Below are 26158 nucleotides of genomic sequence, written 5' to 3'. Positions count from 1 at the left end.
GCTGATACTGGGTCTGTTATACGTAGGCATGCTTGGTTAAAGGAACAATCTCTGCCTGATCATGTTAAAGCAAAACTACTAGATGCTCCCTTACAGCAGGATGTTCTTTTTGGAGTTAAAGCAGAAGAAGTTTTAAAGAAAATGAAAGATAAGGCAAAATCTATGCAGACAGTCAAAGATTTCCTACAAGTACAAACCGCTCGCTTCAGCAGAAACTGGCCAACAAAAAAATTGGTCCTTTCCAGCTACTGACAGACCGCAGAGGGGTAAATACAGACGCCCAAGGGGCAGAGGACAACCACAAGCCCAGTATAAACCTCGCTAATGGGGCACTACAACACAGAAGGGAGGGGAAGACAGGTCTCAATCCACCAGAAGGCAAACTCAATGACTTGCATCTCATCTGGCCAAGCAATACTCTCTTGGCAGCCCCCTTGGGGGGAAGACTCGCACTTTTTGCAGACAACTGGCACATTGTCACAAAGGACAAATGGGTCCTAGACATAATTTTACGAGGATACAGATTCCATTTTCACACATTGCCAATGAAAAGAGGAATGCCAAACCTGCCACAAAATCAATGGGCAGAGGCACAAAAGCAAATTACAGCTCTCATGGACATGAGAGCCATTCAACTGGTACCTACTCGAGAGCAAGGCCAAGGATTTTACTCAAGACTCTTTCTAGTGCCCAGAAAGGACAATGCCTGGAGACCAATTCTGGACCTTTCAATTCTAAACACTTACTTACTTACAAGTACCCAAATTCAAGATGCTAACACTACAGCTGCTACTTCCCATGTTGGGCAAGGAAGCATGGCTAGTAACACTGGACCTCAAGGAGGCATACCTGCATGTCCCTATCAGACAAAGTTGCAGAAGATACATCAGTTTCATTGCAGGTTCAACCCATTACCAGATGTCCTTCAAGGATGCAGTTCTCTGCACTGCCCTTTGGCTTATCTACAGCGCCCAGAGTTTTCACAAAATGCCTGGCACCAGTAATTGCATACTGCAGACAAAGAGGAATTCTAATATATCCTTACCTGGACAACTGCCTCATCTAAGCAGAAAGCAAAGGCATTCTCTTACATCATCTGGCCTTTGTAAAGCATCTACTAAACTGCCTGGGGTACACAGTAAACGAAAAGAAGTCAAAACTAGTACCCTCACAAAAAATGACATTCCTGGGTGCCAGCTTGAATACAACGGCCCAGAAGGCTTATCTTACGCCAGACAAGCAATTACAACTGACTCAATATTTCAAGACAATGGCAACCAAGACCCAATTAACTGCAAGAAAAATTCTGCAGGCTTTGGGCTTCATGGCATCTTGCATACTAATAATACCATTTGCAAAGCTGCATATGAGGAAATTACAGTGGTACCTAAAAAGCGCATAGTCTCAACACAGCCACAGCTTGGACACAATGATATCTCTCATTCCCTGCCTACAACAGGAATTTCTATGGTGGTCACAGGCATGTCACATCAACAAGGGTCAGCCTTTCACCTTGCCCCCAGCCAGGCAAACTATCACAACAGATGCTTCAGACTACGCCTGGGGGGCACACATGGCAGGACAATGCATTCAAGGCCTATGGACTGCAGATCAAAGAAATCTGCACATAAATCAAAAAGAGATGCTAGCTGTACAGAAAGCTCTGACAGCCTTCAAGGATCTATTACATCCAGGACAACTTGCAATAAAGACGGACAACACCACAGTAATGTGGTACATAAACAAGGGGGTACACATTCCTACCCTCTATGCAGGCAAGCAATGATCTTATGGAACACAGCTCTGGCCTACCAAGTCCAGTTACAAGCTCAATTCCTGCCAGGACAGAAGAACACATTGGCAGATGACCTCAGCAGAAACATCAAAGATCCCCACAAGTGGAAACTAGATCCATAAATATTTGCAATGATAACTCAAAAATGGGGCCTTCCAAACATAGACCTGTTTGCCAGTCCTCAAAACTACCAACTGACAAAATTTTGTACAAGGACATTTCACCATGAAGCTTGGAAAGTGGACGCTCTCTTTCAGTTGGAAAAACCTGACAGCATATGCCTTCCCTCCATTACCTCTCCTCACAAAGGTTCTTTTGAAGGTCAAAAAGGAGAGACCACGACTGATTCTCATAGCCCCAGACTGGCCACGCTAGCACTGGTACCAGCTATTGAAAAATATGGCCCACAGCCCACCATGGATATTGCCTCAAATACCCCATTTGCTCACACAACAAAACAAACAGATTTTTCACAGCCAGCTCAAAACTTTAAATCTGGCTGCATGGCAAATCAACTAAACATCCAACCAGCTCCTCTTTCACAAGCAGTTCTGGATGTTATTCTGGAAGCCAGGTGGCCAAGCACCAGGAAGGCTTATTCGGACAAATGGAAAAGGTTTTGTGCCTGGAACCAAGCTAAAGGCCAAGACACAATTCAGCCTCACATGCCTCACATTCTACAGTATTTAGCTGAGATGTTGCACAAAGGACTTTCCTTTTCCTCAGTTAAAATCCATGCTTCAGCTATTTCAGCTCACTACAACACGGATCCACCTTTATTTTCACATCCTCTTCTAAGGCAGTTCCTTAGAGGGGCAAAAAACATTAGACCACCCAGGAGAGCTCCTACACCAACATGGGACCTCAACTTTGTTCTGAAAAAACTAACGCTACCTCCCTTTGAACCAGCTTTCTCTGCAGATCTTCAGTTTCTATCATGGAAGACTGCCCTGCTCCTAGCAATAACTTAAGCTAGGAGAGTCTCAGAGCTACAGGCACTAATGGCAGTGGAACCTTTCCTCATTTTTCATCAAGACAGAGTTTCTCTACGAACTAATCCTTCCTTTATGCCTAAGGTGGTTTCCAGTGTAGCTTTAAATCAAACCATCCACTTACCCACCTTCTTCCCCAATCCACAGAACAAAGGTGAGAGACTCCTGCATTCCTTGGACATTCACAGGCAGCTTCGTTACTACTTGGACAAAACTAAGGCTTTCAGAAAAAATGACCAGCTCTTGATATCCTATGCTACAGCTTCTCAAGGGAAGGCTATATCTAAGCAAACCATTTCTAAATGGATAGGTCATTGCATACGTTTCTGGTATACCCATCATGGGAAACCAGTTCCTGCTACCATTAGATCCCACTCTACCAGGGCAACAGCTACCTCTGCAGCCTTTCTCAGGGGGGTTCCAACCAAGGAAATTTTAGAAGCTGCAACTTGGAGTTCAGTACACACCTTTACCAAACACTATCACTTACCTCTTTACTCTAAGTCCAAGTGCAGTTCTGCAGGGCCTTATTGCCTCCACTAACCCTCTATGATACCTCCTCCCTACCTTAGCTTTGGGATTCAACCCAAGTGTGATGACTGCAGCAGGGTAACACGATGAACATAGTACGGTTTTGTACCTACCATAAATGTAGATGTTCGAGTGTTCACCTTGCTGCAGTCCAGGTTAACCTCCCTCCATACCCTCTGATCTACTGGCTGAATCTCTTCTATGCCTTACTGATGTATTTGCTTATAGCTGAAGGGATTTTGTGTTTGTGCAGTGTTCACTCCATTTGGTACTAATTCTGACCACCTTTTTGGGGGCACCTGACATCTGGGGCAAGAAAAACTGAAGAAAATGGCGTTGGTTGCATTATATATACCCCTGGCACACTGACGTCAGGGAAGAGGCGACAGCAACCGACGCCGGACCAAGACTTTGGAATTTCAACCGACTGCCTGACGACAGGATAACCCAAGTTTGATGACTGCAGCAGGGTGAACACTCGAACATCTACATTTATGGTAGGTATAAAACTGTACTTTACGACTGCCGAGTTCTGCACAGTTGCACTCTATAAGCACTTACACGAGTGTATGGATCGTGCTATCCCAAACAGAACCAAGACGCTATCCTCCAAAAAAAGGAAGCCAATCTGGTGGTCCCCTGCTATAAACAAACTCTACAACAGAAGGAAGAAACTGTTGCCAAAGAGAGTAAAATCCCTTGAGTGGAGGAGTTCCCTGGTCAGCCTCAGTAAGAAACTGAGATCCCTTATAAGATCCTCCAAAGCTAGGTATGAAAACAAAATCACCACTGATTCTAGGGTCAACCACAAAGCATTCTTTAGCTATGTCAAGACTCTCAGTGGCAACACTCAGATCAGCTCCGAGTTACAGCACAACGGCAGGAAAATTACAGAACCAACTGATATTGCCAACGTCCTGGCAGGTAGGTACAGTACTAATGTCACCCCCTAAAGGGCCCATATCTATACAGGAAGAATGCAGAGTCCCTGTAATCACAACTACGCAGGTAAAAGCTGCACTCTCTAAAGCCAAAAACACAGCATCCATGGGACTGGACAACATCCCAGGCTGCATTTTACACAAACTTCAGAACGAATTGGCTCCCCACCTAAGCATCATGTTTAGTCATAGTCTCACATCAGGCTTTGTGCCCACTGAATGGTGCACAGGAACAGTTATCCCACTCCACAAAGGGGGAGCCACCACTGATCACGGGAACTATCACCCTATTAGCCTGACAAGCCTGGTCTGTAAGGCCATGGAACGTATCATCATGGAACTCATAAACAAAGACATTGGTAACCTCCAAACTCTGGTCCCCACCCAGTTCAGGTTTGTGAAAGGCAGATCATGCCTCCCGAACCTGATCGACTTCTTTGAGGCAGTCACGAAGAATGTAGACCAGGGTAAGGTGGTTCACACAGCCTATCTTGACCTCGCCAAGGCTTTCAACACCATCCCCCATTCTGGAATTATAGCTAAACTAGGTATAAATCCCTACGTCACAAGATGGGTTGCCAATTGGCTCACTGACAGAACCCACACTGTAAAAGTTGCAGACTCCATATCTGACAAACCAGTGACAAGTGGAGTACCACAGGTTTCAGTCCTGGGACCTCTCCTGTTTGGTGTCTACTTCTCTGAAGTACAGGCTAACACAGAAGGCCTTTGGCTAACGAAGTTCGCAGATGACTGCAAACTAGGAGCCATAGTTGAGTCCCCAAATGATGTGGACATCATACAGAAGGGCCTCACTGAGACAGATGCCTGGTGTCAGACCCATGTTCTCAAGTTCAATGCTAAAAAGTGCATTGTCATCCCCTTTAGTAAAAACTCTGTACTCATGAACTACCACATAGGCAGCAGTCTACTTAATGCCGAATGTGTGATGAGACATGGGGAACCCAGGTGGACAGTAGTCTCTCCTTTGATAATCACATCGCCACAGTAGTCAGGAAATCCTTCTACGTTGCACACCTTATCACAAAAGGGTTCTCATCAAGGAAAAAAGAGGTCATTGTTCCCCTCTACTCGACACTCATTAGACCCATTATAGAGTACAACACCCCTTTTGGAGTGCACCTCACAAGATATCTGCAGCAGCTGGAAAGGCCACAGAAGTACCTCACAAAGAGGACTACTGGCTTCAAACAGATTCCCTACACTGACTGTCTCAAAAAACTCCAGCTTTACTCCGTAGTATATCGACTACTCCGAGGTGATCTCTGCTTAACATATAAAGCTATATCAAACCCAGAGCTGTTGGACATGCTACACCTAAAGAAATCCCAGTCCCTCTGAGCTACACACTCTAGGGACCTAAACCTTGTCACCACAATAAACAGGACATGATGGAGGGATAGATTCCTATCCCAGAGACTTCCCATACTATGGAACAGGCTACCCATCTATGTCAAGCAAAGTTCCTCATTAGCACTCTTCAAGAAAAATCTTGATAAGTGGATGGGAAATAGGAAATGTACCCCAGGAATCACTTTGGTGGCTCTGCTCGAAAGGGGCACAGGAAAATTACTTTCTTGGGTGGCGTAAGCCAGGTAACCTTGTTGGCTAGGCTAACTTAGGCCCTTGGGCCGATAACCTAGTACCTACCTATGAACCTATGAGAAGTATCTAAAATCACTTTGGCTAAATGGATCACTGACTGCATCACTTTCATTTATTCACAGAAGGGTTTGGAACTGCCTCAATCACCAAGAGTGCATTTCACTAGATCTATGGCTACTACGTCTGCTTTTTCTTCTAGAATTACCATTGATGATATTTGTGTGGCAGCCACCTGGTCAAACAATCACACCTGTGTTGCGCACTGCTAACTGGATATTGTTTCTAGGAGCAATGCTTCCTTTGGCTTGATGATACTCCAGCACATCTTCCATAAGGGCCACCCAGGAATCATGTAGCTGGGAGCTCTGACCCTACCGTGAGGAGGAATGAAGTGGACATCAGATTAGAAAGCTATGTCTTACCATGACTTGAAAGCTGTGTTGTCCATCTTCATTTCTTCTCACTTTTCCCACCCAACCATCTCCTTGCCTTATCTTCTAGAGGATCTATGAGAAATGGTGGGACACCCAGGTCCCATGTCTGAGCCTCATTTGCCTTTCTTTTTCTGTGTCGTGTTTTCTCTCTATTGGATTATGGTTCAGCGAGCTATTCTGAGGTGCTTGGTGGGTGTAGTGCATTATGGGTAGAGGGAGGAGCTCAAGTGTCAGATCAAAGTCTGGAAGTTGTGTCCAAGCTGGATCCAAGGTTTGAATCTGAGACCCTACCATGAGGAGGAATGAAGATAGACAACACAGATGCCAAGCTTTATGGTAAGGCATACGTTTCTAGTCTCCCTTTCTCCCACCCTGCTCCAAAGCAGTCAGTCAACACAGATGCTTTGAACATTGCTTGGGGAGTAGTTTCAGGAGGGATAAAAGTGCAGCGGGCGTAGTACACAAAGGGCAGATGCAACCACATAAATATCAAGGAGATGCTTGTCCTGATCAAAGCACTGAACTCACGGAATGATCTTTCATCCACAGGATCTCTTCAAGTGGTTAGAGATACATGACAAGCAAGGGGGAATCATGTTGTACCCCCCCTTTGCTGACTAGTCATGTTGGCTTGGGATTTAGCTTCACAGCACAGACTCACTCTCCAGACATCCTGTATTCCATCAGAGCAAAACTGTGTGGCAGACAAGTTGAGCATGACCAGGGCAGACCCTCACAAATGAAACCTAGATCAAGGGGTCCAAGATTTGATCCATTTGTGGGAAGTTCCTCAAGTAGCCCTCTTTGGTTCGTCTCTGAATAATAAACTGGCAAGATTATGTTCCAGGACTCCATGCAAGAAGGCCTGGAAGACACATGCCTTTTCTTTTTCTAGGACAGGAATGTTCATGTATGCTTTCCCACCCTTTCCACTAATAACCATGGTACTTAATATTCAGAAGAAAACCCCCAAGATTATTGTGATCAGTCCTTTCTGGCCCAGGCGTCTGTGGTTCTCTTCTTTTGGAAATGGCCAGTTACTATCCTATGGGCTTTCTTATTCCTGTATCAAGGTTAATTTATCAGCCATTCCAGCATGTCTGTCCATGGATCCAAATCTCTTGAAAGTGGTTTTGCATAAGTGACCTCCAAGAAAACCCGTGGTCCCTCCTTGGGATCTCAATTTTGTGTTAGGGAAGGTAACACTTGCCCCATTTGAACAAGCTACTCTGGCTGACTTGAGGTTCTTAATATGGAAAACAGTTGTACTGATTGCTCTGACCTCTGCAAGAAGGATGTCTTAGTTTCAAGCTCTTATGTTGAGTCAACCGTTTCTCATTTTTCATAGGGTCACGGTTTCTTTGAAGTAATCCTTCTTTTTTGCCTGAAGTGGTATCCGAGTTTATTTTAAGCCAAACTGTCCATCTCCCAGCTTTCTTTCCTGAACCTAAAAATGAGGGAGAAGGGGTACTACATACCATGTATGTCCTCAGACAACTCAGGATGTTCATCGTGTTTCACTGTTGCAGTCATTACAATTGGGTTATCCTGCTGGCAGGCTACCCGCAGTCGGCCTGAGTTCCAAAGTCTAGGTCCGGTGTCGGTTGCTGTCGCCTCTTCCCTGACGTCAGTGTGCCAGGGGTATACAAGATGCAGCCGACGCCATTTTCTTCAGTCTTTCTTGCCGCGCGGTGCCCGAAGCAAAAGCAGTTCACAAGTGCCGGCTGGCCGACTCCTGAAGTTTTAAAATCCGAATTTCAGATCCAAAGTCTTCATTAAAGCTAAGTACCCCATTGGGGAAACTTTTTTCTTGCTCCAGACCGATGTCAGAAAAAGTTAATAACTGTATTTCTTGTGGGAAGCAAATACCTCATAAGGATTTTCATTCTTACTGTATTCCTTGCCTAGGCCCTGACCATAATGTTGCTAGTTGTCGGTTTTGTGCTAGATTTAACCAACGCACTATTAAGCGTCGGTACGATTTTGCACTTCATTACTTTGGCAGAAGATTTAATTATATAATGCCGTTGGATCAGCCGACTACCGGAGTTTGCAAAAAACGAAAAGAAAAAGAAAAGGACAGGCATCTGAGATCCAAAACCGATGACGAGGCTTCCGCTAGGCCTGCCACCGGTTCTCAGTGAGGCATTTTCGCAGCCCCTGATGCCCGGTACCTCAGAGCCACAGGCCGCTTCCGACTCCCACGTGGAGCCGACGGGGCCTCTGGAAACTCAAGGTATTGGACACTCAGAAACTATTCCCTCAGATGGGTCCAGAGCCGCTGAGCAGGCATCGGCTTCTGAGGGTGTTTTCAGGCCTACACAGGTATATGTGAAACCTATTTCAGCTACAAAGACAAAGACTAAAGCAACTCTAAAAACAAAGAAACAAGTACAACATTCACCTGCACAGGCTTTCCATGCCTAAAAAACAGATGCTTAAAATGGCCGAAGACCTTATTACTTTGATCAGGGGTTCCCATTCCCCTCCTGAAAAGAGGCCTAGGAAAGAGTTAGAATATGAATCTTCAGACCAGGTTTCCATTTCCTCTGATTCCTCCTCTGAACAGGATTACTCTATTCCTCCCTATGAGGATTCTGATGCTGAAGATTCTATCCCTTCAGCCTCTCCTCCTGAGGATTATTCTTTTGGGGAAACGCTGCATACTATGAGGGAGCACTTCCACTGGGAGAGCCAAGATTATTCAGAATCCAAGAAAAGGCTCAGAGATTTCCTTTTATTGCCCCAGCACAGGCCCCTTGCTATCCCGCCTGCTTTAGACATTGTAGATGATGTATTTACAGAGTCCAGTTTTTCTCCAGACTCTTTACCACCAGGCCCCGTTAAGCCAGACAGATACTACAGGGTTCCTGATTCACATAAATTTCTCTATAAGAACCCTGCAGCTGACCCAGAAACCATCTCTCAGTGTCCCAAAGGGGTCAAGGCTTCTACTGCAAAAAACACTATTCCCTCTGACAGGGATTCTAGGGCCCTAGACAGATGGGGCAAAAAGATTTATACTCTGCTACCTTGGCTGTAAGAGCTTTAAATTGCCAATTTCATATGCTTAAGTATTAGCAATATCTTATATCCTTGCTTAAACAGAAAATGCCAGCTAATGCAGAATGTGCAGACAATAAAGAAATGCAGGATTTATTGCATGCAGCTGAACAAGTTGGAAAGCATACTTTGCAGTGTGGTTTTGATTCTCTTGAGGCCTCCTGCAGGGCTGCTGTTACAGGTTCTGTCATTAGGAGACATGCTTGGTTAAAAGAACAAAATTTGCCGGATCATGTTAAAGCAAAACTACTAGACGCTCCTTTACAGCATGATACTTTGTTTGGTGCTAAAGCAGAAGAAGTGTTGAAGAAAATGGAGGACAAGGCTAAATCTATACAAACAGTCAATGATTTCTTGGAGGTACAGCCTCCCAGATTTAGCAGGAACTGGACTACAAAAAATTGGTCCTTTCCAGTGTCCGATAGACCACAAAGGGGCAGATACAGATGCCCCAAAGGCAGATCACAGCCCCAAGACTCATACAGGCCTAAACAATGGGGTGCTTCTACCTCCAAGAGCGGAGAGGAAAAATCACAGCCATACAGGAAACAGTCTCAATGACTTTCCACTTCCAGCGCCAAGCACTTATCTTTTGGCAGCCCCTTTGTGGGGAAAGCTAGCACTTTTTTCACAAAATTGGCACATGATCACCCAGGACAAATGGGTTCTAAATATAGTTTCACAAGGCTACAGGTTCCACTTTCACACCCTGCCAAGGCAAAATGGCATGCCAGACCTGCCACGCAATCAATGGGCAGAGGCACATAAACAAGTTTCATCCCTCATGGACATGAGGGCCATTCAGCAAGTACCAGAACAAGAGCAGGGTTACGGATTCTATTCAAGACTGTTCTTGGTACCCAGAAAAGACAAAGCCTGGAGACCAATACTGAACCTGTCTATTCTAAACACATATCTGGATATTCCAAAATTCAAAATGTTGACTCTACAGCAGCTTCTGCCCATGTTGGGCAAGAAAGCTTGGCTTGTGACTTTAGATCTAGAAGAGGCATACCTGCATGTCCCAATCAGACAAACATGCAGATGATACCTCAGATTCAAAGCTGTCTCAATGCACTACCAATTCTCTGCACCGCCCTTTGGCTTATCTACTGCGCCCAGGGTCTTCACAAAGTGCCTGGCACCAGTAATTGCATTTTGCAGACAGAGGAATACAAATATATCCTTACTTGGACGACTGCCTTATTCAAGCGGAGAACAAGGAAATTCTACTACAGCATCTGGCGTTTGTAAAAAGATTACTGACAAGTCTAGGGTACACAGTAAACGAGAAGAAATTAAAACTCGTACCCTCTCAAGAGATAATATTCCTGGGTGCAAAATTAAATACAACTACCCAGACGACTTATCTCATGCTAGACAAACACAAACAACTGACTACTTACTTCAAAATGTTGGCAACAAGGACCCAGTTATCTGCAAGAAAAATTCTGCAGACCTTGAGTTTCATGGCATCCTGCATTCTGCTAATTCCATATGCAAGACTACATATGAGGAAACTTCAATGGTATCTAAAAAGTGTTTGGACTCAACATTGCCACAGCCTGGAAACAATAATTACCCTCATTCTCTGCCTGCAAAAGGAGTTTCGATGGTGGGCAAAAGCCTGTCACCACAACACGGGACAGCCATTTACCTTACCCACATCCAGGCAGATGTTGACAACAGATGCATCAGATTACGCCTGGTGGGCCCATATGGCAGGAAGATGTATTCAGGGCACATGGTCCGCAAGTCAAATGCATCTACATATCAATCAAAAAGAGATGCTAGCTGTTCACAATGCCCTAACAGCCTTCAAGGATCAACTTCATCCAGGACAACTACTAATAAAGATGGACAATACTACAGTCATGTGAAACATAAGCAGGGAGGCACACATTCCTACCCCCTTTGCAGGCTAGCCATGAACTTGTGGCACACAGCATTGACTTACCAAGTACATCTGCAAGCTCAATTCCTGCCAGGAAGGAAAAGTACTCTGGCAGACGAACTAAGCAGAAATCTAATGGATCCCCACGAGTGGAAATTGGATCCACAAGTCTTCAGCATGATAACAAGGACATGGGGATGCCCGGACATAGACCTATTTGCCTCTCCTCACAACTACCAACTACATAGATTCTGCACAAGGCCTTATCACAAGCAAGCATGGAAAGTGGATGCTCTATCTTTCATCTGGAAAAATCTAACAGTATATGCCTTTCCTCCTCTGCCTCTCCTCCCCAAGGTACTCCTCAAGGTCAGACAAGAGAAACCAAAAATTATACTGATTGCCCCAGACTGGCCCTGCCAGCACTGGTACCCAATCCTAAAGAGCTTGTCTCACTACCCAGCCTGGACATTACCTCAAATTCCTCACTTATTGACCCAACAAAACAGCCAGATACTGCACAGCCAACTCAAAACCTTAAACCTGGCCGCATGGCAGATAATATAGCCTCTCAAGACACACCTCTTTCTAAAGCAGTGATGGATGTTATTTTGGAGGCCAGGAGTCCTAGCACCAGAAAATCTTATGCAGACAAATGGAAGAGATTCTGTGCTTGGAACCAAGCACAAGGCATTGACACGATTGCTCCAAATATCCCTCAGATTTTGTAATACTTAACTGAGATGCTGGATAAAGGCATTTCCTTTTCATCAATTAAAATTCATGCCTCTGCCATTTCAGCTCATTACAATACAGAACCACCTATTTTTCTCATCCGTTACTGAGGCAGTACCTCAGAGGGGCCAAAAACATAAGACCTCCAAGGAGAGCACCTATACCTGCATGGGACCTCAACTATGTCTTGGAAAAACTCACACTGCCTCTGTTTGAGCCAGCCTCTGCAGCTGACATAAAATTCTTATTCTGGAAAACAGCTCTGCTCCTAGCAATAACCTCCACTAGAAGAGTCTCAGAGTTACAGGCACTCATGGCTATGGAACCTTTTATCATTTTCCATCCTGACAGGGTTTCGCTGAAGACAAACCCTACATTTATGCCTAAGGTAGTGTCCAGTGTAGTCCTTAACCAAACAATTCATTTGCCTGCTTTTTATCCAGACCTACAGAATAAGGGTGAGAAAATTCTGCATTCTTTGGACATTCACAGACAGCTACGCTTCTACTTGGACAGAACTAAAGCTTTCAGAAAGATTGATCAACTTCTAGTGGCATATGCTGCAGCATCACAAGGAAAGCCTATCTCAAAACAGACTATTTCAAAGTGGATAGGCCATTGCATTCGTTTCTGCTATTCACAGCATGGCAAATCAGTGCCTAAGGGCATTAGGCCACATTCAACCAGAGCAGCAACCACTTCAGCAGCCTTCCTCAGAGGAGTACCAACCAAAGACATCTTAGAGGCTGCAACTTGGAGTTCAGTGCATACCTTTGCAAAGCACTATCACTTACCTCTCTACTCTAAATCCAGGGCAGGCTTTGCCACTGCAGTTTTGCAGGGCCTTATAGCCTCTCTTAATCCTATTTAGCTCCAGCCTCCCAAACTTAGCTTTGGGATTCAACCCAATTGTAATGACTGCAACAGTGAAACACGAACATAGTACAGTTGTGTACCTACCATAAATGTAGATGTTCGAGTGTATTCACTGTTGCAGTCCAGGTTACCCTCCCTCCATCCCCCTTTCTTCTTTGCTGGGACCTAACTGTACTTTTCTACTCTATACAACCTATGTGGTGTATTTGCTTGTAGATGGAGGAAAAGTTGTTTTTTGTGCATGCATGCTTATTGCCATAATTTAGCCTACCATTTTAGGGGCACCTGACATCTGGGGCAAGAAAAACTGAAGAAAGTGGCGTTGGCTGCATCTTATATACCCCTGGCGCACTGGCGTCAGGGAAGAGGCGACAGCAACTGACGCCGGACCTAGACTTTGGAACTCAGGCCGACTGCGGGTAGCCTGCCAGGAGGATAACCCAATTGTAATGACTGCAACAGTGAACACACTCGAACATCTACATTTATGGTAGGTACACAACTGTACTTTTTGTCTTGACAGATCTCACTCTTTCAGATCTTCAGTTGTTAATTTCTTGTGAAGGTAAGAAGAAGGGACAGTCTGTGTCGAAACAGACTATTTCCAATGGTTGTCTAAGGCTACTATCTTTTGTTATACTCACCACAAGCAGGTTCATGGCCCACTCTACCATGGCCTTGGGCTTCACATATGGCTTTTTAGAAAGGGTTGGATTCTAGAACTATTCTAGAAGCTGCTACTTGGTCCTGTTTGCATACTTTTACAAAGCACTATAAGCTTGATTCCTTCCCTAGGTCCAGCCTGAGCTTTGCTAGGACCGTTCTGTAGGAACTCCTGGATTCTTCTCATTCCTCTTCCCAAGTGTAGTTTGCTAAGGTAATTTACCTATCTAAGTTAAGGCTACTGTAGCAGTGATAATGCAGTCATCTACTATTATGGTAATCCAACAAGACAGAGGGATTCCAAAACAGCCAGTTTCAATAAAAAACTTTTATTGTCGACACCGCAAGCACTTTCATAGACTAAGCTGCTTCTTTAAGTAATGTCTATCAAACTAAAAACTCAGTTTAAATACCATTGATGTCACATGATTAATCAAGGGAGGTAGTACCATATTTCTTTCTAAATAAGACCTAACCAGAGAATAAGGCCTAGCATGTTTTTTCCAGGGTGGTCATGATATAAGCCCTACCCCAAAAATAAGCCACAGTTAAGATCGTCCGTGTTGAATTATAAAATAATATTATTGACACCCGTTGACTGAGGTTATCGTACTCTGCTCACCATTTTCCAACCATTCAGACACCCAACTTCTTCTCTTTTCAGAAAGTCTTAAGACTCTTTCACTGGGAGTCCTGCACGATTCTTACTGTAACCCTAATCATCACTCACACTTGACGGTTGAGATCCTTGGACCATAAACCCCCACAGGTGTACTTTGATCGGTCAAAGTACAGACAACATGCGTAAAGCGCGGGCTCATGATAACGAGCAGTGGTGGTTGTGTCTTCTCTTCATAACCGGTGCCATTTTGTGTTGCCACTCCAGTCATGCAAGTCTTTAATTAACCCCCCCCCCCCCAGACAAGATGAGTGCAAAAAGAAAGAGCTATTCTGTCAAGTACAAGAAAGGCATAGTGGAGGACTCCCGGTGAAAGAAGCTGACGGCTTTCTGCAAAGAGAAGTTAGATCTCCGAATGGTCTGAAAATGGCAAGCAGCGTACGTTAACCTCATTCAACAGGCCGACAAGGGAAACGCTAAGAAGTGTAAGTGTGGATCAGGTCGGCAACCATTATTTCCTGAGCTTGAAGACATCATCTGTGAGTGGATTGCTAACAAGAGAGCAAAGGCTTTAGTTGTGCGCAAGGCTGATATTCAAGTATTTGCCCTTGCAATGGCACCACAGTTAGAAATATCCCCAGAAGAATTCAAAGCATCACAACATTGGCTAGATGGCTTCCTTCAGCAATATTAACAGTCTCGAAGAAAATCGACAAAACTGTTCAAGCTGGAAGATACTGAAGTTATTAAACGTGCACTTGCTTTCAAGTCCTTTGTTGATGGCATTGACTTTTCTAAATACCAACACTCTGACATGATTGCTGTGGATGAAACTGCAGTGTTTATGGGCCAAGGATCTCAAACAACAGTTGATCAGAGGGGTGCCTCCTGAATCTACATTCCCTCCACTAGTTACGAGAGTACACGTGTTACCTGTATTTTGGCATTTCGTCTAGATGGAAAGAAAACCACACCTCTAATCATTAGTAAGGGTAAGAAAGATAAGATTGAACGTGTTTCAGGCATTTACATTCTTGAAACCGAAAAAGCCAGGTGCACACAAGCAGTTATAAGGAAGTGGGTCGATGTAATGCTCCCACTTGTTTTGCGAGGTGGCGAAAGAGGTCTGCTAGTCAGGATTCAGCCAGCACTCACCGTGCGAAAGAAATGAAGAAATTCCTAGCACAGAGGAGAATAGATCAAATAATGATTCCCCCAGGAATGACTGCCTATCTCCAGACTCTTGATATTGCAATAAACAAGCCATTCAAGGACCATTTGTGCATGGAACTCAATGGCTACATTGAAAATAGAACGGAGAGAAATCAGCATGGAAACTTTGTGAAGCCTAGCTTGCAAGAGGTGACGGGTGAAAAATTCATGGGATAAAATCACTGACAGCTGTGTTGCCAATGCACTATGAGCAGGCTACTTGGACAAGCAGTGCTCATTTAAGGAGAGCTCTGTTGCTAGGCATGACAGATTGGGGCCAATGGTGCTACAGGAAATGGAGTTGCAAGAAATTCAGGCAGAAATTTGGGGGTTGGACACTTATGGCAATGTTTCAGAAGAACATGACTGTATTTGAATAACTGTGAAAGCCAAGGTGCAGATATTCTGAAGTTGAAATGTTTGTTGCACTGTTTATGTAGGATTCTCAAACAACTGTCAACCCATTGTTAGAACTGTTGCCCAATAATAGAAAACTACGAAATAAATGTCGATTTGTGTACATGATAAATGTCGATTTTTGTACTTGAATAAATGAATAAAGGTAGATTGTTGTATGGTGCGGGTACATAAGGCATCCCCTGATAAGCCCTAATGCGTATTTCGGCAGGGAAAGAATATAACACCCAGTTTTATTTTTGGGGAAATACGGTATATGGTATTTACACTGGGTTTTTAGTTTGATAAACATTACCTGAAGAAGCAGCTTAGTCTGTGAAAGCTCTTGTGGTGTCGACAATAAAAGTTTTTTTATTGAAACCGGCCATTTTAGAGTCCCTCTGTCTTGCTGGATTAAATTTTTGGTTTTCTTTACTGGGACTTCTATACCAGAAAGGGTTGATATTTGTGTTTGTTTTGCTTATTACTATTATGATAAGTTTAACTTAGACAGCTGTGCTTTCCCTACCAGATCATATATTTTTAAATTCACTTCTGTATGACCATATTCTAAATGATTATATTTGTGATGTACATTTGGTAGGCATTATCAGTTAAATTCTGTTAAAATTACTTGATGACAAAATAATTGCCTGAACTTGAAACTTTGTATTTTGCAAGCTTTAGCTTGTTAGTCTTCTGTAATGCTTGTGAGCACTAGCAAAGTCTTTTAATGCATTGTTTATTGTACATTTGTTTGCAGTGATGAAAGTGAAGATGGATTAGAAGATGGCCCTTCACTGCCTCAGCATACAGATTCTACACGAGTGAAAGAAGAACCTCTAGATGAAGAACTTCTAGAACTGTCCAGACCAGGATGTTCTAGTGGTTTTGCCAAACATTCAGTAAACGGAGTTCTACAGCCAGGTCAGGAATCAACACATGCCTATGGCAATTTTTCATTTTCTTTTTCTTTTTTTTTTTTTAAGATCATGTTTGTCATTTTAGTAGTTACTCAAAACTTCCTTCCAAACATCCTCTACACTTTCTAGGTAACAATATCATTCTGTAGAAAGTTCTTGTAAAATATATCCAGCACTTGAAGTGGAACATATAAGTATTCATGTGAACTGATACATCTAGATTTCATCATCATCATGATTACTGCTTCAGTATGAGATCTAGGCACAAGTATATGTCCACCTGACTGACCTGCCTTCCACAGTTGGTCTTCCCGATTTCAATGCTAGTCTCCTTCCTGTAAATGTCGAACCACATACTAAGCTTCTGGGAGCCATCATAGACTACCAACTCAAATTTGACCTACATGTGCTCAACTGCATCAGGAAAACTAACCAAAAACTAGGTCTCCTTTGCAGAAACCAAAAATTCCTAACCAAGGAGTCTTGAATATCCCTTTCTCATGCCTACCTTCTTCCAAATCTCTTTTATAGCTCACAAATCCTAACCAACCTGCAGTCCTCTCTCCTACTAAAACTTGAAACCACCTATAATAAAGTTGCCAGATTTGCTGCTAACCAAACCTCTAAATCTCACCACTGTCACTCTCTCTCAAGACCCTAAACTGGTTAGAATTTCCCCACCAGCTCCTTCTCTCTCAACTACTGATCATATTTTCTGTCCTGTACAAGCCTCCTTTCTGTCCTCATATCTCCTCACTCGGCTTCCTCTACATTCCTCCCAGGACACTCAGAACCATTGACCAAAATCTTTTAGAAATTTATAAACCAAAAAGAACTATTGGACAAAACCTCTACAGTTACAATCCATCCCAAGCCTGGAACAAACTTCCATTGGGTGTAAAACATATTAACCATCCACAACAATTCAAAACTGCTATCAGAGACTTTTTAACAAGCAACCCAACTTCCCATTGTAAACACCCTCCTTGATCCTCCTAGCCTACCTTTCACCTGTCCCTAATTTACACCTCAGACCTTCTATGTTCTAGTGTTCCAGATACAGATTTGCTGTGTCCAGGACTGTATGTAAGCTTCTGAGCCCCACAGGCCTTTCTGTGTTGGAGAGAAGCCTTCTAGCTTATCAGTGGGAGTGGTAAGCACTAGGTAACCGGTCTACCACATAAGGACTGGTTCTGGCCCAGAACTTGTAGTTATTGGCCATTTGGGCAATCTCTTCCACCTCTCTCAACTTTCTGATTTGAAAGCCTGCATTTGCACTTGTTTCTGTCCTGTAACTCGTCTAGTGCAGATACAGATTCTTAGTTTTAGCACTTAAATTTGCTTATTCATGCTCAGCACTTGTTCAGAACTTGTAAGCACTAAATAAGCTACTAATTACTATAGCACTCAATCTTCCTCATTACCTAGAGGAAAACAGTTTTTGTACTTATTTTTCTCACTTGCTTAGAGAAAAACAGCTCTTGTACTCACTTTCCTCACTTGTCTAGAGGAAAATAGTTTTTTATTCAGGCATGTCCAAGGGTCAGCTCCCAGTGTTCTCTCCTGTCTATCTGATGAATCTGGGCATCTTGAGGCAATGTAGAAATTGCCTCATGTACACAGACAGCCCTCTCCTCCTACCACCCAACACTACAACCTGTGAGAGATGCACTTATCTAGCCAAACTGGAGGCAAAGCTCTCTCCAACCAAGACCGAACTTGGCAGTCATGAGGAGAAGGTAAACATTTGCACCACACCACACTCATCACATAGTCTCACTAAATCTACACCACCAAAATCCACACATAGTAACACAAAAACATTCGCGGAGGCTCTCAATAATAATATGTCTAAGCAACAGAGACCTCCAAAGCAGAAACGCGAGCAGCCTCCGTCCCCCAACACAACCCAAATGACACATAGCCCACAGACTCAGTGTGCCACTCAACCACAGCCAATAAGGCAAAACAACGTACCCAACACACTAGTCATAGGTGACTCTATAGTCAGGCACACTGATGTCCCACTCACCAGGCTAAACAAGGAGAAGGTAACTGTCAGCTGCCTGTCGGGTGCCAGGATCCGCCACGTAATCCATGCACTCAGGTCACTCCACAAGTACAAATATGACTGTCATTGTCCATGTTGGTCTGAATGACCTGAGGCGTACCTCCCTGGACTGCATGAAAAAAGACATGGAAGAGCTCTCCGATCTTGTAGCCCAGGCAGGTATGACCCTAGCCCTGAGTAGCATTCTGCCATCGCCCAGAATGATACCGCAGTACAAGGACAAAATGATTGACTTCAACAATTGGCTAAGCTTCTGGTGTTATTCTAAGGGGATCCAGTATCTGTCTGCTTGGGATGACATGGTCGACAGACCACGATGGTTTGTCACAGATGGCCTGCACCTGTCGACCCTGGAATTCCGGATACTGGCTAAGACTCTTGCGGCCCCTATAGTGCCTTTTTTAGGCAAGGTTCAAATAACAAATTCACCACTGTAACAGGAACAGGCAAGCAAAAACTGAGGGTAATGCTTCCCAATGCTAGAAGTCTAAATCTCAAAATGCACTGATTCGAGGCACTCCTTAAAATGTCGAACATCGATATCTGTGCAGTGACTGAGACCTGGTTCAAGGCTCCAGAGAGCACCCTGGCACTACCAGGCTATAACTCCATACCACACTTTTTGGCCGTGTAACCTGGACCGAAACACTAAAGGCGGAGGTGTGTCCATATTCATTAAGGATATCCACACCTCCAGGCTAGTTGCTCAGCATAATGCATCCGAGGTTATCCAAGTGCAACTAATTCTGGGCAAAACTGCAGTCCAAATTGTAGCTTGCTACAGATCCCCCCCCCCCCCACCATGCCCCAGGATTCTCACTGCTCTTTTCTTGATGTACTGGAAAATATTGGGGTTCAACCAAACACCCTAATAATGGGTGACTTCAACTACCCCACCATTAGCTGGGAAAACTACTCGTGTACCAACTCCTTAGCTCAACGCTTTCTGGAATTCTTAGCTCAACGCTTTCTGAAATTCATAAACTCTAATGCCCTGGATCAACTTATTCACACCCCGACCAGGAACAACAATATCCTAGACCTAGTCATTACCAACATGAGTGGCTGGTGTTCCTCACCTGAAGTCAACTCCTTGTTGGTCCGATCCGACCATAAGCTAATCACCCTTGATATCCACATCCCGCTCCCCATTAAGGAAACCACAGTAAAAAATTTCTCCAAAGCCTACTTCATGCTTCTTAAGACAGAAGTGGTGAACTTCATGACAGTAAAAAAGGAACTTCCTGCGCGGAGGCAACTGCACGGCTTGAAGTAAGTAAGCAAAAATTCAAAGAAAGCCAGCAGACAGAATCCTGGCGAATAAATCCATTTATTGGAGAATAAAATCCATCCAGCAAAGACAGCAAAAGCACACAGACCGGTTTTGGCTGGTTAATACCACACAACCTTCTTCAATGTAAAACAAATATATCCAAAACTGTCATTTAAATACCCAACAAAAGTATGTGATTGGTTACGCTTAAAACTGCTCATTTAATCCTGGTGAAAATAAACCACCTAACTTAATGATCCATTTTTTCTCTTTGGAACTAAGTAGAGAATGCCAGCCAGTTTTATTTTGTTTATTACCCTTGCTAATGTCAATTATGGTGAATAAAAAGTTAGCAGTTGGATGAACTACCTGATGTTTGAATAGAGCATTATGTATTCTGCCCTTCTTAATATTACTGATGTGTTCTGAGATCCTAAGTCTTAATGGTCTGGACGTTTGTCCCACATAAAATGCCCCACATGTGCATGTAGCCAGGTAAATAACCCAATCTGAACTGCAATTAGCAAAAAACCTAATATCATACACTATAGGAGAATTTTTGCTAGAAAATTGCTTTGTTTTACATATTTTGTTACGGTTAACACAATGACCACAAGGGTAACAGCCTAAAGGAATACTACCTGTGAGTATAGTCTGGATCGGTTCTAAATTGCCATGCTCATGCATATGTTTATAATGATTAAAGCAACTACTTAACTTTCTGCCTTTTCTAAAAGAAAAAAGGCATTTGTTAGGAATAATGTCAGATATTTCATGATCATATTGCAAGATATTCTAATGCCTGTGTATACTCTGTATGAGGTTATCAGAATTCCTACCAAAAGTAGTGGTAAACCTGATTGGTTGTGAAACGATGTTGTCCTGTTCCTTATAGGACAATAGCTCATCCCTGCTCATTTTACCAACCTTGTTACTGGCATCGAAAACATGGCCCATTTTGTAACCCCTACTTCTGAATCTATTGGTGAGATCTCTACTTTGTTCCTGATATGAGGACTCATCGGAACAAATCCTTTTCATTCTGATAAATTGTGACCTGGGTATATTCTTGGCAATATGTGGTGGGTGGAAACTTGAAGCATGTAAAATGGTATTATATTCTGGATGTTTTCTATAAACCTTAGTCCCTAAGGTATTATCAGGTAATCTGGTAACTAAAACATCCAAGAAAGTAATAGTATTAATATCATAATGTAATGTGGACTGTAGACCCCATTTATTATTGTTTAAATATGCCAAAAATTCAAACAGTTCATCAAGTTCCCCTCTCCATACTGACCAACAGTCATCAAGGTAGTGTCTCCAAATGTCCAATTGATTCAGATAAATATTATTGTGATTATTGTAAATAAGATCTTGTTCAACATAAGCCATAAATAAATCGGCATAAATGGGGGCAAATGATGACCCCATAGCCGTTCCTTTGGTCTGCCAATAACAAGTTTCTTGATAAAAAAAGACATTATTTGTTAACACATGAGCAGCCATATCAAGCAAAAATTCATTGTATTGAATTGAATATAAACCTGAAATATTCAACCAGTAAGACAATGCCTCAAGACCACCAGAATGAGGAATATTGGTGTAAAGGGCACAAACATCAAAGGTACACATACGCCATTCTGGTTCAAGTTGTGTTTCCGAAATAATTTGTAAAAAATTAGTTGTGTCACATAAACGTGAGCGTATCAAAGACAGCAAAGGTTTGATTTGTTTGGTGAGAAAAAGGGACAAAGGTTCGGTAATGTAGCCCCTACCTGACACAATGGGCCTCCCTGGGGGATGAATGGGATCTTTGTGAATCTTAGGCAAAAAATAAATATATTGGTTCATAGGATCCTGAACCAAAAGTTGATGCATAACCTCATTATCAATGATAGACGCTTCCCTGGCATGCAACAAAAACTCCTCAATTTCTTTTTTAAACTTCAAAGTGGGATTGATAACCATCTCAGCATAATATTTCCTGTCTGATAGTTGTCTTTTGGCTTCTTGATCATAGTAAAGCCAATTCAAGATCACAACAGCTCCACCCTTGCCAGCTGAAATAATGACAATATTGTGATTATTCTGTAGATCTTGTATAGCATATTTTTCTTGAGTAGAAATATTGTTAGATTTCAAACGAGATTCTGACCTAACATAATGTAGATCTTTGAGAATATTGTTTTGAAATTGCAAAACAACAGGATGCATAGGAGGCGAACATTGTGATTTGTGATAAATTTATCAAAAACACGATTATTGTCATTTGGACCAAAGAATAATCGTAAATTAAGCAGTCTACAAAAGGACACAACATCTTGTGCAAAAGAATCTTCAGGAACAAAAAAGCCTGGTACAAATGTTAGTCCTTTATTGAGAACACTCATTTCAGTTGGTGTTAAAACATGGTCTGATAAATTTAAGACATTTTGATTAAATGAAACCTCTAATTCTGCATTGCCAATTTGAGCAAGCCCTGGATACTGTTTATTTGCTTTATGCTTCCTGCCCCCTCTTTGGTATTTGTGCCTAAATGGACACTTGACAAAGTTCTTTTTGGAAAAGGTGACCCTAATACAGTCTGTGAGTCATTCTCAAAACAGGATGAAAATTCATCCGTAGATGAGCCTGTATCAGAGGTACGGTTTCTCAATATTGACTTGGGTCTCTTCCTTTTGGAAGGACGACTAGGTTGTGAACGAAATTTAACATGTTTTGTGGTACTAAAGGGGTTGCTCCCCTGCTAATCGGATTGGTCTCTATTGAATTTTTTAATTTTCTTTGATTTCAGTTGTACTTCTAAATTATTGAGGTCAGAAGCAACTGTGGTAAGATTTTTAGCAATAAAAGGTTCAGCCTCAAATGGTTTAACTTCATTGACCAACCCCAAAACTATATTCACCTCTTTGTCAATTACCCGTTCATAGTATTTTGTTAAAGCTTTTACAAATGACATGCTGGCTTGATGTTGAATGCCAGCCCATTCATTGGAGAGTTCATCATCAATTTCACCCACCAAAGGCTGGATTCTAACTCTTAATCCATGAGGCGTAATATCTTTGGCAAGCCTTAAATAGTTTGGCATGCCAAACATTCGATCTGAGTGACCTCAGATGTTTATGTAATTTATCAAAGGCCACATTACAAATGCTCTCAGAACCAAGAGGCTCTTCTATATTAGTGCCCTCAGTAGCAGATCCAAGTCCAAAAACTCTTAAATCCTCACGATCTGAGGATAAACCTGAGACCAAACTTAAGAGATCCATGTGTCAGACCTGATTCACAACGCCAAAGAACAATAGGGCAAAGAAACCCAATGAAGTGGCTAAACAAATTGACAATAATAGCTAAAACCAGCTACGTCAAAAAATACTATAAAGAGACCATAATAGCTCCAATATCCTGTAGATATATGGACTACGTCTCCTGTTCAAAATTAAAAGAAGCCAAATAATCCAGCAAGTAGTGGTGAGCCCTCACAATAGTAATGGACAAAAGGAAGAATAAGAGGGATGTCAAGACACCATATAATAAAATATTAATTTGGATGTTCTTATCAAAGTAGTATGACCTCAAAGTAGCTAAACAATATATGAAACCAATTCCGTATAAAAGGAAACCATACATCGAATTATAACATGGGAGCAACCCAGAAGACTACAATATAAACAAGAGTAATCAAGGTACCGACTTGTTGCTTAACCTGAGATACCCATTGCTAGTCCACAAAGTGATCAGATCTAATACACAGAAGATGTCAAATCCAAATGTGAAATAAGAATGTACCTAGTGAACTAACCTGACACTCTGAACATTAATAATAAATCATTGAAGGTCTTACCACAGCTAACATGTGGAATAATATGATAAATGTGGATTCAGGGCATGTTATAGTGAAAATTCAGCTAAATTAAATTGTAACCTAGTAAATGGACATTTACTACATAAAATAGTCACAAAATAATGATTGATAAACAGATATTGGGATAAAAAACTTTCCATAAGAGTAACCCAAAACATATGAAAGACCAAGTTGCAGAAATTGCAAAATCATTGAGTCCCAAATTATTCTAAATGCTCCTAATGATGTCAGAAGAAGCCAGAACAAAATTGTTCATAATAGTCCCAAGTAAAGGCTACTCAACTCACTGAATTAGTGAAAATAGTGCGAAGCATACCTCAACATATGGTTATCCAACCCAAATGTATCTTCAAAAGCTGAGTGTTACACAAACATAAACTTATACAGCGTATGTCAGCAGAAGCTGAATATTTCACAAACATATGATCATGCGATTATGCAACCCAAGTCATACATTCAAAATAAAAAACATGAATATTGCTCATGAATCACTGTAAAGATTCAAAACCTGTTGTAATAACATACAACTTAATGATGTTAAAGCATACCAAATACACTCAAAAAATAGTATCCAGTTGTACGTGTATGGTATGGTGAAAATAATCATGAGCAGATAGCCACTGAACAGTTACAGAATTGAATCCAACCATGAGAGTAACCCACAGTCACATAGAGTCCAAAATTATAAAAATCCTACTCAAGAGAAAAGGATCGTTGAATCCCAAACGATATGAAATGCTCCAAATGATGTAATAAGAGACCGGAACAAAATAATCTTCAACTTTTTAAAAAAAAAATACAGTATTTAATTTGATTTAAACTGTGTTGAAGGAATATTGAACTCAAGTTGCAGTTATTCTGCTCTTCAGTTATTCCCAGCCACCCTCCCTGTTTTTGTTTTGGTGTTAATCTTAGTGGCCTTGAAACTGCCCGCCCCTCAGCCTGCCTCTGGGCCCATCTCATTTGCTCACTCAACTGAGTGCAGTGAGATCATATTCTGATTTCAGGCACTCCTACTGTGTACAAAGAGAGCATCTGGGAAACGGACAAAAAAAAATTAAGCTTATTTCCTGACTTTCCTGTTAAGTGGTATAGACTATTTGTAGGCTTCTGAGCCCCCAAGCCCTTCGGTGTTTGAGGGAAGCCTTCTAGCTTGTTTTTTTTTCTTATAACTAGCCAGTTTTCTAGTTTCAGCACTCAAATCTGTTTCTTTGATCTCAGCACTTGTTCAGATAAAAAAAAAAAAAAATTATCTGCTTTTACTCTACTTGTGTTTCTACCTACTTCATTTTACTTTTGCATCATCTTAAAAATACTCAATTGTATTTATTACTGCTTGGTGTAACTCATTCTAAGCCTTTTGGTTTAAACACTTGGGCTTCGGACCAGTTGTTTTGCACTGAGAGCGTTTGTGGTCTGCACTGTTGTGGCAGAACAGGTAGCTTACATCCTTCTAGGTTGGGAACTGCTGATTGAGGGCTCAGTGTCTGTTATTCTAAAAGTGTATTAATTCTGGTTTAAGCACTTGGGCTTTCAGGCCAGTTATTTTACATTAAGAGGGTTCGTGGTCTGCACTCTTGTGGGAGGAGAGGCTGGACTCTGCCCTTCTGAGCTGGGAATTTCTGGTTAAAGGCTTATAGTGCATGCATATCTGAACTGCTTCTTACCGAAGTTGGTGCGCCTTGTTTGCTGTGGCATAGACTGGATTCGGGCCTGCTGGATCTAGCTTTGTTTTTGTAACTTGAGCACTAATCCAGACATTCTCTAAGGTATTCAATTGTATTTATTACTGCTTGGTTGTAACTTGATTAAAGTGTAGCTATCATTCTAAGTCTTTTGGATTAAGCACTTGGGCTTCAGACCAGTTGTTTTACATTAGGAAGGTTTGTGGCAAGCACTGTGGTGGCAGGACAGGTAGCTTTCATCCTTCTAAGTTGGGAACTGCTGATTGAGAGCCCAGTGTCCAAGGGTATTAGTTCTGGTTTAGGCACTTGGGCTTCAGGCCAGTTATTTTACATTAAGAAGGTTCGTGGTCTGCACTCTTGTGGGAGAAGAGGCTGGACTCTGCCCTTCTGAGCTGGGAATTTCTGGTTAGAGGTTTATAGTGCCTGAATATTTGAACTGTATCTTACTGAAATTGGTACACCTTGTTTGCTCTAGCATAGACTAGATCCAGGCCTGCTGAATCTAGCTTTGTTTATATGCTTGTTGTTTGTTTGCTTGTTATTTCTCTGGAAGCTAATTCC

At 42.3% G+C, this 26158-nt stretch overlaps 1 protein-coding gene across 1 annotated transcript in view; it reads left to right on the top strand.

The window, feature by feature from the left end:
• INO80 (INO80 complex ATPase subunit) overlaps nucleotides 1–26158 on the top strand; it is a 2478170-nt gene that overhangs the window by 519960 nt on the left and 1932052 nt on the right. Inside the window, exon 5 of the mRNA XM_044074204.1 lies at nucleotides 16541–16704. Within this exon, the coding sequence (XP_043930139.1) occupies nucleotides 16541–16704 (164 nt within the window). The remainder of the gene's footprint in view (nucleotides 1–16540; nucleotides 16705–26158) is intronic.

The sequence above is a fragment of the Protopterus annectens genome, chromosome 6.part0 (assembly GCF_019279795.1).
Source record: "Protopterus annectens isolate FY-2018-M chromosome 6.part0, PAN1.0, whole genome shotgun sequence".
NCBI classification, from domain to species: Eukaryota; Metazoa; Chordata; order Ceratodontiformes; family Protopteridae; genus Protopterus; species Protopterus annectens.
The sequence above is the reverse complement of the archived record's forward strand: the minus strand, read 5'-3'. Positions and strand labels throughout refer to the sequence as shown.